The sequence below is a fragment of the Triturus cristatus genome, chromosome 7 (genome assembly GCF_964204655.1).
Source record: "Triturus cristatus chromosome 7, aTriCri1.1, whole genome shotgun sequence".
NCBI classification, from domain to species: Eukaryota; Metazoa; Chordata; class Amphibia; order Caudata; family Salamandridae; genus Triturus; species Triturus cristatus.
This window is the reverse complement of record NC_140590.1, coordinates 558251922-558266979: the sequence shown is the minus strand read 5'-3', so window position 1 is coordinate 558266979 and position 15058 is coordinate 558251922. Positions and strand designations below refer to the sequence as shown.

The following is a 15058-nucleotide window of genomic DNA, read 5'->3' as shown; positions in this document are numbered from 1 at the left end:
CCCCTTCTGCCTTTTTATGTTCGCAGTGTAACAGAAAGTTTTATTTTAACGATAATTTGATGCAATGATTTCTGAAATTCTTAGAAAAAATAATTAGTTTTCCATTGGGTGACAAACTTTTTATTGTGTTTTTGTACTCATCAAATGTATAGCACTTTTTATATTGTAATATACTTAGTTGTGTTAATTATGACATAGTAATGTGACTAATTGTGAAAGGAATTTTATTGCGTATGCTTTGATGGTTTTAAAATTTTTAACCGAATAAAGCTAACTTTTGACTTGACTTGACTTGAATGGTGCAGCAGATGCAGTGGCACCGTACCAAAATTTGTCATGACCTCCTCGAAACACCAAATATTGCGATATTTTACTACTGTACAGGCACACACAATTGCAATTATTTTGCAGTTAAAAGTGGCTCGATTTGAATGGTGCAGTGGCACCGGAGCCAAAAGCTCTAGGATACCCACTAAATGCAGAATAATGCAACATTTTAGTACTAAACAGACAGTCACAAGTGCAGTTAACTAGAAGGTACTCAGGCCATGATTTCAATGGTGCTGCATGTGCATTGGCACCGGGGCCAAAATTTGTCAGAACTCCTCTAAACACCAACTATTGCTATATTTGACCACTAAATAAGCAGTCACAAGTGTAGTTACCTTGCAGGCACTAAGGTCATGATTTCAATGATGCAGCAGGTGCAGTGACACCGGGGCCCAAAGCTCTAGGAATCTCTCTAAATACCAGATAGTGCAATATTTTACCACTTAACAGGCAGTCACAAGTCCAGTTACGTTACAGGCAATAGGGTCATGATTTGAATGGTGCAGCAGATGCAGTGGCACCTGGCCCATATATAGTCAGACCTCCTCTATACACAGAATATTGTTATTACATCAATTAATTATATTTCCCTCTTTAATTTTTCAAAATGTTGCTATTACTTACCCGCACTATACCACTAGTAACAGCACAATATGTTGCCTTTTTGTACATAAACCAGTCATAACACTTTACCAGACGTTCTGTAACTTATATTGTACAACTACTCAGCAAGATACAACTTACAACAAAAACAGCTTATTATTAATCACATAGGCGAAACCTCGTGCACTTGCCAATGCTTGTTTAACAGTGCTCTCGGGATCTTTAGCTGTAGGAATGATGATGGTCCTTAATAGTGCTCTGCCCCCGGCATTTTTCGCTGACAATACCAGGTTTTGACGTTTGCTCCTGCTGCTTGTTCCCTATTTCTTTTTCTAAATGTTTGTTTCTGAACAGTTTAAACGCACCCCTCCGACACCAGCATTAACAGCTCGGTTTGCTGGGAAGATGTTGGATGTTTTTAAACAACGCTGCGCTCCACGTCCACCAGTAGTCGGGTAGTGGGCATGCGTGCTCTCGGGCCTTGTTTGTCATTATCTATTTTTTGAACTAACACCTGGTTTGATTTACATTTCACTTCCTGTCCATAATGTGCCCAACATTGGAAGCTGCACGTGTATGGTGCAGGTTCATGCATGCGGCCTCACAAGAAGGAAGCCAGGGTGTAAACACGTAGCCTACGTTCTACGTAGGGGTTTTACACCCCCGTATGCATATAAATGTCGATGTATTTCCAGTACACAAGGGACGACACTATGGATTAAAGATTAGTTCAAATGTACCAATATTCCAATCCACTTGTTTTCTTTCTGTGTAAGCACTCCAATAGCGGGCGTGTTTTTCAGCTGGCTCCCTCGTGCACGCCCCTCCCCCCCCCGGTCTGTGTCCCAGCCACACGCCCTTCCTTCGCTGTCCGTCTTGTCCCCATCCACCATCCTCTGCTGTCTGTTTTGCCCCTTTTGTTGACCATATTGCCTCACCTGTTGTCTGTTTTCTCTCCCCTGCTCTCTCTACATTGTACTTGCTACCCCAATTAACCACCCCCACCCCACTGCCCAAGCCAATAGCTCGCCCACAGGTCTGTTTTTATTTGCAATTGTTATTATTATAGATGTTGTGCTGTGAAGCGGAGGTCTGCACCTCGACTTGTCACAACTCAATTTGTCAGCATGTTTCAGGCTATTAATATCCAATGCATCTATTAAGGTTCTTTCAGGGGGGAATTCGCCCTAGTGAGTTTGTGTGTCCATGCACCCATTTGCCTCCTGTCCAAAGCCTCATAAAAAATAACAGCAAACTCCTCCTGTAGCCCCAATGACAGCTGTTGAGATTGAGGGTGCTTAGGGAAATCGCAACTGGTAGAGGAAAGCCAGCAACATCAAACCGTACAGAAGGTCTTTCATGCCATTGCAGTTTATTAAAACTGTGAGGACGTTGGTGCACATCAGTGCAAGGGCCAGTGAGAAATGAGCCCTCGGATGGGGCAATATGGTGCAGACATGCCCGGGCCAATGACTCTTGGAAGCACGTGCACCAGAAATCCTCATGAATGGCCTTGCTATCTGGAAGTCAGTTCCTTGCGTTTGTTATCCAGTATGGATTTCCAGTCAGAAGTCCAGCTGTCCAGGCGCTTGAGAGGGGGCCGCCACTCCAGCTTAGTGTTGTGGAAGGCAGTCACGAGAACGTGGTCCCAGGTGGGTTTAGTCAGCAGCCCTAGGAAGAGAAAGCAGACCGTTATCATCATGCCATAGTGCTGTCAACATCAAGCCTCTAGGAAAGGAGCACACCTGTAATATCATCCTTGTCGTCAAACAGCAGGTGGCCGTTAATCAAGGTCTTGTCCCTACAAATGATGATTCTGTCCACAAACTCCGGTCCAAACCTCTGCCGCACCCAGTCGAACTGAAAAGGCAAAGAGAGAGGTGTGTTTTTATCACCGAGGTCTGCACAGCGCTGTCTTCTTTCCCCCCGAATGTCCCATTGCTGGGATTGTGCACAGCCCAGAGGTGTTACACATCTTTAGGACGCAGAACTCTACAAAGGATCTGGGAAACATGTTCACCAGTGTACAGTATGCAAACCTCACCCATAGGAAAATGTGCAATAGTGCTAGTAACCTAATGCGTCGTTACACCCCTAATCCTTACAGCAGCTTCCATTAGTTAAGAGAAGGGATCATGGCTGTATCATACTCCACCACGCAGCAGCTTCTTGGTGATAATGGTCCTTCTCTGGGGCCCCAAAGAAACAATGCGATGCACTGTAACTCAACATGACTGCTCTGTGTAAGGCTGTGGGAGGTGGCAGTGCAGGCCGCCAACTGGGGGGTGTGGGGGAGGGTCTGAGTGAAGGCAAGAGATGCCGGACACATTTTGTTTAAGCTTTATGGGTCAATGTACTAAGTCCTGTTCTCAAACCAGTACGTGCTAATTACACACTGGCTGGTTCAGGAAAGGGGTCTCATTTTGCCATGCAACTAATTTACTAATCAGGCGCATCATAAAATGTACATTAACATTGCAAAAACCTCCTGTCTCATGAATACTAATGAGGCAGGAGGCATTTTGAACCCTCCTGCGCATGCCTTTGTGAACACAGGGATGGAGGCCTGCAAGAGACAACAGACTTCTATCTCGCTGCTTGCACTGATTCCAATTGAACATTTTAGGTTCTGGGTTGACAGCACAGCTGTATGCAAGATCTATTGTGTCATTGGCGGGATGTTTCTTAATTGATGGGCTTTGAGTTAGCCGCCTTCAACCATTGGCTTATTTAGACCAGCCTTTTTCAACCACTTATTGAGAAAAAGTCAATCATATCTTGGATGAGCCCAGAGGAGTATTTGTCTTTCACTGTCATGCTGTTGGCTGCCTGGCGTATAATTCTGTCTTCTGTGGAGACCTTGCATGAGGGAATATTCTAAATATTAAAAGTGTGCTTACTACCATCACACTTTTTTCACATTCAATTATTTATCTCATACATGCATTGTATACAAAATGCAATATATATTTTTTAATAAAAGGAGCAGGCATTTCTGAATGCTTTTGTCATGACTTGAGAGACTCAAGAGCAAACCTGACACTAACATGGCCCTCGAAAAAGCATTCACGAGGTGTGTGCATAAGATTTACAAATGTTAATACATGGTCACGTAATCAGAACCACCAATGCCAAATCACTACCAGTACGACACCAACAGCACCCACTACCACCACCAATATCACCTTCACAAAATACCAGGTGACCCTCACCAACACAACTACCACCACCTATAATAATACTATCAATTTCTAAGCCACCACTAATGCCACCACTAGTTCTACTAATAACACCAATTCACCACCAATATCAGACACAATTCCTCCAGTGGCACAACCAATAACACCTACACTAATGCCAGTGCCACCATACCACCACCATATGTACCGGCAACAATAACACCAGTAGAACTAATATCATACCACAAACAATACCCCACCACCAAAACCAAACCATAGCTACCAATAACAATCTAATATCACGAACAATATCACACTACCAGTAGCACTGCCTCCACCACCAGCACCATGTATTGGCAACAAAGGCAGTAGGTCGTGCTTCAATGAGCGGCAGTATGTAAACATTGTTTGTATATGTGTGTGTTTGCGTGTGTTGGCCTATTAAAGTCATAGATCTTTCCTGTGTTCGTGACTCTGTCGGTGGATATTGCTTGACCTGGCCGTTGTGTCAAGGGTCCCTGGTTCTTGCTCCTGCCTTGTGTGTCTCCCTCACGCCGCCGCGTGCATCACCTTCGCGGCCGCGCATAGAAGGGGGACTACGTCTTCCAGCAGCACCTGGGGCACCTGGGGCGGAAGCTCACGCCCATCAACACCTGGAGGCGCTATTAAAGTGAGGACAGCCCCGGTGGAGCGGGGGATCTTTCCTGTGTTCGTGACTCTGTCGGTGGATATTGCTTGACCTGGCCGTTGTGTCAAGGGTCCCTGGTTCTTGCTCCTGCCTTGTGTGTCTCCCTCACGCCGCCGCGTGCATCACCTTCGCGGCCGCGCACAGAAGGGGGACTACGTCTTCCAGCAGCACCTGAGGCACCTGGGGCGGAAGCTCACGCCCATCAACACCTGGAGGCGCTATTAAAGTGAGGACAGCTCCCGCGTCGCGGGACCGTGCGCGGGCGGCGCCGGGCTGAGCGCGGGCAGAGGGCGGGCCGTCTGTGGCCGTCCGGGGCCGAGTGAGGCCGGGCCGGGCCAACTCTCCAGGCGCCTTGTCCTTGTCCTTGCCTTAGGACGATATTGTGACTATCTGACCATTAGCTGTTGATTATTGACTGCATTGATCTGGGTTTTTGACAGTTTAACATACTGGTAGCCCTACCCTTTGTAACGTACTGTCCTGATACCACCTGCCAATGGCAATGTCAACTCGGTCGGGCAGAGGAGGCACCTCAGGCGGCAATTCAGTGAGTGGCACATTAGATCATTTTATAATTCGCGCTTGTTCTGTACTCGAAAAAGAAATTGCCCTCACTGAACGTCGTCTTTCCCTTGACGTGCACCTCGACAAACGCTCTTCACTTGGAAATATCGCTTCCGCTGTGTCCCCTGCCCCAGCAAACAACATTATACTTGAAGGAACGCAAATGGGACATACGCAACACAAGTCACCTACTGTGGCTGTCCCATCTGCGAGACCTCCAGCCCATGGCTCAAATCCACAGATCAACTTATCGTATTCCCCTCTTTTCCCTACCACATTAGATGTTCTTGAATCTACATTACACATCCCTTTCCCCCGAAATTTGTATTTCTTCTGAGCCACCTATCTCAGCAGGACAGAATCCTATTTTGAGCAAAAGCAAAAGTGTGGGCAGTGAAATCATTGGGGATCAATCAAAAGTTTCCAAGAAATGCAAAGGGAAATTGCGTAATACTCTTGGAAAGAAAGCTGGTCGCACAGTTTCTTCCCAACCTCACCACCAGATATTACGACCATCTCTTGTACAGACCCCTAACTTAGTTCCCACAAATCCTGTTGAGCAGTGCACTATACATTCTGAACCACTAGAGGTTCCAGAACTCCAACATTCGCTTATCGACCAAATTAAATCACTCATTAATTCTCTTCTATTACCTCTGATGGAAAGAATGTCAATATTGGCTGAGAGGCTTGAGAAGTTTGAACAGTCCTCTTTGGATAACTTCTTTTCCCTTAAATCTTTAATCAAGCTGCACTCAAAAATGGGCCAACAAAATTGTGTAACCATTGACCCCCTGCATACTACCCGTGCTGATCCTGCTTCTAAAATAGGTTCATTACACCTAAATGTGGCCTCATGCCCAGGGGTAAAGAATGGAATTACTTCTCCTGGCACTAAATCCCCGGCATTTATATCTCAATCGGGTACTTTATCCAAAGGAAAGAAATTACCCATTGCTCCAACTGATAGCCCCATAATTCTCGAAGCACCAGCCCGTGCGGCTAATCCCGAACAGAACCCTTCTAAAACTTTTGTTAAAGGCCCAGCCCAAGATCACCTGAACAGCGTCGCCAGTAACCCTGTGGAAGAACTACCCCATATTAATCTTCCGCCCGAGTGCCAGCCTTTTGTTGCTGTTCTAACAGGCATTCCACACCTAAAGGCTGGCAAGTCGGAATCTTTCTCCGAGCTCAAAAACAAGACGTTATACTGGCTGAACACTAATAGGCCTCTCCCTAGGCATCTGGACGGCTATGTTCTTCATGTTAGGAGGGTTTCTTGGGTGGGGAACAGACCAAAGCAAACGTCTGGTGATTGTGTTGTCATAAATTTCAGGAATCCCTACGTAACCAAGCTAATTTGTAAAATATCCAGACTCTAATACCAGTGGGATACAATGTCTAGACTTAAGCCATTTTTATTTTGATCCTGTGTATTCTTATCACTCACATTCCTCTCCCTTCCACCTGCCTCAGGTTGAAAATTTCGTGGGAAATTGGCCTCTTCATGGAAATGTCCACCTTCCTTTCGTCCAAAATAGGTATTGTGCCCCTTATGGGTGCTACGATTCCTATTGACATGAATCCATTTCTTCAGGGGACAAAATTTACCCTTCTGTAGGAATACAAAAAACTACTACTTTAACTGAGGAATTCCCCCAAAATATTCAACAGTGTAGCTTGCAGCCTATTTCTTTTCACCAGGCTAGCAACTGTCCTTTGCTGCCCTCCTCACACAATCCCTTACAGGTCTCTACCAACTCTCCGGGTCCTATTATAACCCATGATGTAGCAACTGAAGTTTCCTCCTTAAAGGTTCTTAGCTGGAACGTAGCTGGTCTTTCCAGCAAACTTGACCTACCAGATTGGAACTCCTTAATAACATCCTACTCCATCTGTATTTTCCAGGAGACATGGAGTATAGTGCCCCACCATATGGTCGGCTATACCACTTTCTTCATACCGGCCATTTTACCTTCAACAGGAAGAGGTCGCCCTTCGGGCGGTCTCTTGATTTGGGTCAATATCTCCACTGGGTGCTCTGTAAGGAAGGCTTGTATTGTTTCCCCTGATATTTTAAAACTTACCTTAAGGGGCTCCCATGGTAGGAAGTCTCTTGTGATCTTCAATGTTTACGCCAGGGGTCTCAACGGTGGTGCATTATCGCCTGTATTTCCACTCCTTGAGGATGAATTGCGCAAGTGTCAACATACATCCCATATATTAATAGCTGGCGACTTCAACTGTTCCTATGAGCCTCTCGCCTCATTGGATCTTCCTGACCTTTTTGAGGATGATCTCAAAAGAGGCATTCCATTGCTATCCCTAACTCCTATAAAGAGATGGACGAAAACAGCCATATTTTTAAATACTATGACCCTTGAGTTTGGCTTAAGGGCTGCATATGGCAGAACACCTTCTGACTCTCAAGGCATGCATACTTATAATAGGACCAATTGCACATCTCGGATCGACTATATACTTCTCGATCTTAATCTCTGGGCATACGAGGTAGACATGGAAATACTCCCCTCACATGATAGTGACCACAATCAGCTATCTCTTAGTATAAAATCATTATGGGGAGATATTCGTGGGATTCTGCCCCTTCCAGCTACTAGCATTATGCAAACCCATGAGGTATGTCCCACTAATTGCGAGAGACGCCTTAAATGGCGTAATGTGTGCCTAGATGATGTAAAAGTTGATTTAATTAGATCAATATTGCAGGAAGTGCAAGTCGATCTAGCCTTACTAAGTACCCATGTCACTCCCCCTGATAAGGCTTCTTTGATCTTCCAAGATACTATAAGTAAGTTGGGTAATTTATTCCGTATAGAGGGTAATGGTGGCCCACCCAGAGGTGTGACCAAACGTATCCCCATTGATGGGTGGTACACACCAATTTGTAGGAAGAAAAAATCTGCCCTAATCGCGGCTATCAAAACAAGGATCATATCCAAGATCCAGTTGGCTAGGAAGGACTATAAGATTAATGTCCTTAATGCTAAAAAACTTTGGGAAGAACAGTATTGGCAGACATTAAGAGAGGCTTCTCTCAAACGAGATTCCGGCTCTTTCTGGGAGATAATTAGAACCAAAACCAGACCAGCTCATGTACTCCTAACATGTAACATTACGAGCATGGCCTGGTTTGATCATTTCTCTAAACTTTATTCTTCCCGGTCAGAAGATTCGGGGACACCCTCCATTGAAGATGTCCCCTCTCTTGCGAAAGCTCCAAACACCACTCCTTTCACTGAAAGGGAAGTAGCTTCTGCCATTAAGTCTATTGTTCCCCTGAAGGCAGCTGGCCCAGACGGCATTCCTGGTGATGTTTTAAAACTTGATCCATCTCGATGGGGGAAGCTTCTTTCTAGCCTAATCAATGCCATTGACAACGGTGCCTCGGTTCCCGAGTCTTGGAAGGGGGCGGAGGTCGTTCCCATATTTAAAAAGGGAGCTAGAGACGATCCAGCGAATTATCGCCCGATCAGTCTCATTGACTCATCTCAGAAGGTGATCGGGAAAGTGATTTTGGAGAGGATTTTATCTTGGGCAAACGATAATAATATCCTCTCTGACTACCAAGCAGGCTTTAGGGTCGGGACAGGCACCATAGAGCAGGCCTTCAGATTGTTCCTCCTTTATTGGAAGGTTGTACTTCTTGGAAAGGGCAGTCTCTATCTTGCCTTCATCGACCTGAAAACAGCTTTCGACCTTGTCCCTCGCGACACTTTGTGGCGTGTTCTGGCCAACATGAATATCCCTTCTTACTTGTTGGCCTTATTAATGAAACTACATGAGGGAAATTACGCCCAAGTGCGATGGGGGTCCCAGGGACAGAAAACGGAGCGAATCCCAGTGAACAGGGGCGTCCGCCAGGGATGTGTTCTTGCCCCTACCCTATTCTCACTTTATGTGAATGGTGTAGTGGATCATCTGAAAAAAGTTCCTTCTGATGCACCATCCCTGGCGGGCGATCGTATTCCAACTCTCCTGTTCGCGGATGACACTCTCCTGCTGTCTAAATCACCAAAGGGACTGCAAAACTCTGCTTGATAGCTTTCAAGCTTTCTGTAGTGCTAGAGGCCTTAGTATAAATACTTCCAAAACCAAGTATCTAATCCTAAATTCACCTAGGAAGTTAGGGCGGCCCCCAGTTTTGAATTCTGTTCCCCTAGAGCGGGTGAAAGAATTCGATTACTCGGGTATCCGCATTACAGACACCATGTCCTGGTCATCCCATCAACGAAAAATGCTACTAACCCACAAGAGGGTTACTGGCGCTCTTCTCAGGGAACATCGATCCTCCACGTCCCGGCCAATAGCTCCAGCTTTGGACATATATAAAGCAAAAGGTGTGAGCTCGGCACTCTATGGTGCCAAACTATGGGGCTTAACTAATACTGATGAGCTTGCCAAGTCCGAATCTAGATTCTATAAGGAACTGCTGGCACTCCCACAGAGCACCCCTTTAGTACCGTTACTAATGGACTTAGGGTGCCACTCAGTGACACACTTGGCAAAAGTACGCCCCCTACTCCTATGGGCCCGGATTTGGCGGACCCCTGAGTTAGCTAAATATGCGGAGGGTCTTTCCGACATATTATCCATCCCTTCCTGGCATAAAATTAAATGGTTGAAAGAAGTCAAAGTTTTGCTTTATGATATCGGCCTCAAAGATGCATGGGACAATAAAACTTCCCCCCCAAAAGCAGAACTTAAGAAACTTTACTGGAGTTGGGTGATTGCAAAAAGAAACTCTAACTCTCTTGGCGGCAGCAGAACTATTGAATTCCTCACGATCAAAGATGTAGTGTGCTACGAGCCTTACCTTGACATAATACAAAAGCCGTATGATCGATCTCTTTATACCAAGTTCAGGATTGGCACCCTCCCGGTTCGTGAGCTGACCGCACGCTGGAAACCACCCTCCCAGACGTCACCATATTGCCCTTTTTGTGAGTCCTTAATCGAGTCAATCGCACATGTCCTATTTGCTTGCCCGAGATATAAAATCCCAAGATCCTATTGGCTTACTCCCTTATGCAAAACTCTGGGAACACGTGACCATCGTACAGCTTTGCGCATCTTGAAATCAGATGCTCGACCTTTTTATGCTTGTGTTCTGTCGAAATTCTTGAGGTGGTCCTGGCTGCTAAGAACTAAAGCCCTTGTAGCCCTTAGCCAAGTTGGATGATTGATTTCCCCCTCTGTATATATTCTCCTTTTAAACTGTCTTATTTATATGTCTATATGTACTTTTTAAAATTTTGCTGTTATCTCGGGATGCATGGTTGTTAACGCATTTTTTGCGGCTTGTGTCTATCCTGTATGTTATACTGTATGCGCTTTTTAAGATATGTTTTTATCGAAATAAAGCTTATTTCAATTCAATTCAATTAAAGTCATAACTACTGGCTTTGAGAATGCTTGTGTGTTTTTTAAAGCAGATTGTGTCCCTTATGAGCTACTTTATCAGCATGCAGTGGTTTCGAGAATGACTGCCTGCTCTCTCTGAAGGTGCTTGCCCTGGAAGCCAGTGTCTCCTTTTGAAAATCAGTTATCATATCACATTTGTGTTGGTAACGTATCAACTGACTACGACTGCAACTTCAAATAATTTATACATTGCGACTCGCAAATATGAGGGGACATCCTTTTCATGCGAATTCGCATTGAGTAAAGAAATGCTACTTTGTGAATCAGGAAACCTTTTTTTTACTCTTAGAGTAACTTTTGTACTTTGCATCATAACTTTTTGCAGCTTTAAAGCCTGTGATTTTTCAAATCACTGGCTTCGCAACTGCCCCCTCTTCCTCTCTTCTGTCACCCACTCCAGTGGGAGGGAGAGTACCAAAACAACTAATTGTGTGGAAAAGAACTTCAAAAGATAAGTGAGTCTTTCAGAAACACCGAAAACAGATACACAATTAATTTCAAATCACTTCCATTAAAGACTCCACCAAAGAGTGAACCAAAACATCAGCTGTCTGTGCTAAGAAAGGAGGTAACATCACTCCCTCAAAAACAAGCAATAGAACCTGTTCCTTCACGACATCGAGGGAAAGGAATGTATTCCAAGTATTTTTTGGTTCCAAAGAAAGGTCTAAAAAAGAAATGTATTCCTGTCTTGGATTTGAGGCAGGACAACAGTACATCAGAAAACAATAATTTAGGGTGTTAGCTTTACACTACGTTTATCCTCAAGTCGTAAAAGGAGATTGGATGTGTTCAATAAGACGCTTATTTTCATATCCCAATTCAGTGAGGGAAAAGTTTATTATCAATTTAGAGTGCTTCATCTAGGTCTAAAGTCTGCATCTAGGTCATTTACAAAGTGCATGGTAGTTATGGTCACACACATCAGGAGACACAGAATTTACATATATCCATACATAGAAGACTGGCTAATAAAAGCTAATTCATCTGAATAGTCTCACTGGGTTTTCATCACCACTATATCCCTTCTTCACCGTCTAAGTCTCCATGTCAACTATGCAAAGTCAACAAAGTCACATCGACTCCAGTTCAGTCTAGAGGCTATCTAGGTGTTATTCTGAACACAACACAGGAAAAGTTCAGTCTTCAGGGCAGATTGTCTACCATTTTGATGAAAAGTCAGTACCTATTACAGACTCCATCTCCGACTTCGCACCAGATATCATCCATATTGTGAACAGTGGCGTTGTGCATTTATATGGTACCCAACGCACTTCTTCTCGCGAGACCTCTCCAACAATGCATGGAAGACCAGTAGATTCAAGACCACAACAGTTGGGAAGACAAACTGCTGCTAACCCCACAGTTCAAAGATTCAATTAGATGGTGATACAAGATAACACATTTTCGTGAAGGAACTCCGTTTTCACCAAAGAAACAGCAATTGTACCATATAAATATACTGAAACTCAAAGCTGTACATCTTGCAGACATCTTGCTATGAAGGCATTTCAACCATCATTCAACAAAAAGTTGTTGGTTCAGAAAGGCAACACAATCACAATATATTATCTAAACAGACAGGGTGACACCAAGTTAGGAACCCTGTCCCTAGAGGCCCAAGCAATCTGGCATTAGCTCATAGGGAGACATCTATCTATTTATGTTGTGCATCTCCCAGGTCTTCAGAATGGTCATGCAGATCTGTTAAGCAGGTTTTTCAACAAAAAACAAATGGGAAATGAACAATTAGATCAAAGATATTTTCCGAGACTGGGGGATATCTTTCTATAGATTTTTTTGCAAAAAGTTGAGCTGCGAAACGTCAAACTTTCATGTCAAAAGAGTGGGAACCAAGATCATTGGGCGAAGGTCCTTTGATGAGGTAGTCCAACAAATTATGTATGCTTTTCCACTGTTTCCGCTAATTTAAAAAAAAAAAATGATAAAATTGAGGCACTGCAATTCCAAAATGATTCCTATCACCCCAGAACGGCAGAAACATTGGTGCTTCCCAGAACGGCTTCATTTATCAATGGTTTAACACAAGACATTGCTGGGAGTGTTGGAGAACATGGCGGACGGCTGGAAAGGTCCAGTCGGGAGCTCCCGATTTCTCTGGGTGATCAGCGCGAATTAAGAATGAAGTGGTTCTCAATTTGACTCCATGTAGGGCACAAAGAGTTATTATTTTTTAAATCAATTACATACCGTGGTTCTGGGCAGCCCCATGCTTGGAGTGCAGGGACCGGAGACGCAGCGGCTTACTGCAGTCCCTCTGAAACTGTGTGGGCAGAGGCAGCAGCGGGCCTCTGGTGGAGTCGAAGGGCTCCTGCTCGGCTCTCCTTCCGGGGCACAGCGGGAAGCTTTGTTTCTTGTTTGGATCCCTGCAAACTCTGTCCTCGCTGTGTCAGGGGGCTCCAGGAGAACCCGATGTGGGTAGAGTGCGTATGACTCCGGTAAATGGCCGGGATGAGGGCAAAAAGAGAGTTCAAATCCCTGCAGCAGGACCGGACTGGGAACCTAAATGGGTCCTGACAAACTGCTCGGCCGGCCCCCTCTGGGGGGGCTGAGGGGGTGCAGCCGAGCTGTTTGCAAGGGCCGGGTTCCGCCAATTTTGTTAACGGGCAGCCGATATTGCAGGCATCCAGTAACAAAAACGGGGCCCAAAACCGGCCCCCATCCTGGTGGCCCACCGGGGAAATGCCCGGTGCCCGCTGCGGCCAGTCCGGCCCTGGCCTGCAGCACCAGAAACAGAGGTAGCAGAGTTAAAAAACGAGTTAAAAAGTAAAAAACAAAGTTTCAGAGGTGGAACCTCAGGAATACATCCAGAGCCGTGGGATAAGGTACTGTTTGAGGAACAGGAACTTAGTGGCCGCAACCTTTTCTTCTGCTCCACAGAAAACCCCGGTGTTGGTGCCCATATTTCACAATCAGAGTGGGAAACAGGACACAGCAACCCAATGCCGTGATGTACCTCCTGCTTTCTCATCAAGAGGAAGGCCTGTAGGAACTAAGATAAAAATTACTCCCTCATTACCTTCTTTTTTTTAAAGTTCAAGCTAAGCAGGACTCTCTGGGTTTTCCCACAAGTGAAGAAATCAAACCAAAAGTGATTCCGATAATGTTGAAGGACGGCAAACTGATAGGGGAGGAAACCACAGTATGCAACTAGATGCACCACCACCTTCTCCGGCTCAGGGGCAGCAAAATCAAGTGGAGCCACATATTAATGTGCATGGAGAGGCGCAAGACACCCTGGGTCAAGCTGAGCACCCAGGTGTGGTAAAACTAATTGAATCCCTAATTTCAGAGATGAGATTGAGTTTTGCAACCTCAGAGAGGCTCTAGAGAAAAAGAAGATCTGGGCAGAGAGGTGGAGGTGAATCGTGAACAGATACAGGCTATGAAGGCAAATGAAAAGGACATTAGGGAAAAATTGAAACATTAGAAAATAACGCTAAAAGGAATAACCTAAGATTTGAATGTCCCAGAGGGAATGGAAGGGGAGAGTGTTAAGAGCTTTGTGGTTGACCTCTTAATAGAGTTGATCCCCGGCCTGGAGCCGACACTTCTGGAAGCAGACATTCAGATGGTGCATCGTGATCCCTTTAAAAAAGGTAGGATGCGAAAGAACCCACGAAGAATCTTTAATTAACTTTAAAAAGTTATGTTTTAAAACAGAAAGTCTTGAACAATGCACTTAAAGTTGGTACCTACAATAAAGGAGATTGGGCATTCCGAATTTGCTCAGATATTTCAAAAGTAACGCAGGATAGGTAATGGGAACTAGGGCAACACATTCTGGAGCTAAGGTCCCTGGGGGCGACAGCCCAGATGCGCTTTCCAGCCTCCCTGAAAATGATGTGGAAAAACAGATGCATGATATAAGAGAACCCAAAGACGTAAAGTCATTAATAAAACAAATACAACAAAATAGGTACAGGTTATTAGCCTAGAGAATAGGGACCTCGATGGTGGTGATCATTATTCACCCTAAGAAGGAAGGGATGGTACTCCAGGGCAGGGAGGTAGGGGGGAACGCACACAATCATATTTTGATTTACTCACGTAGGGTGTGAGAGCATATGAGGATTTTTTTTTTTTAAAGAATAGTCCAAATTTGTAGAAATAAAGAAGCTCAGACCTGGGATGGTACACAAGACAATCAGGCCTGACTCAGCAAATTGGATGTCGGTTAATATTTTAACTTTGAATGTGAATGACCTTACAGTCAGAAGTAGGAGGC

General features: G+C 44.8%; 1 protein-coding gene across 2 annotated transcripts in view; it reads right to left on the bottom strand.

Annotated features, from left to right (window-relative positions):
- Positions 1–1025: 1025 nt before the first annotated feature.
- Positions 1026–15058, bottom strand: part of NT5C (5', 3'-nucleotidase, cytosolic) — a 314989-nt gene continuing 300956 nt past the window's right edge. The window contains exons 4-5 of one of the 2 annotated variants that reach the window (XM_085617046.1): positions 2679–2793; positions 1026–2604 (exon numbers count right to left, since the gene is read on the bottom strand). In XM_085617046.1, coding sequence (XP_085473172.1) covers positions 2450–2604; positions 2679–2793 — 270 coding nt within the window. In that variant the 3' untranslated portion in view covers positions 1026–2449. The remainder of the gene's footprint in view (positions 2605–2678; positions 2794–15058) is intronic. The other variant, XM_085617047.1, reaches the window with a different exon arrangement.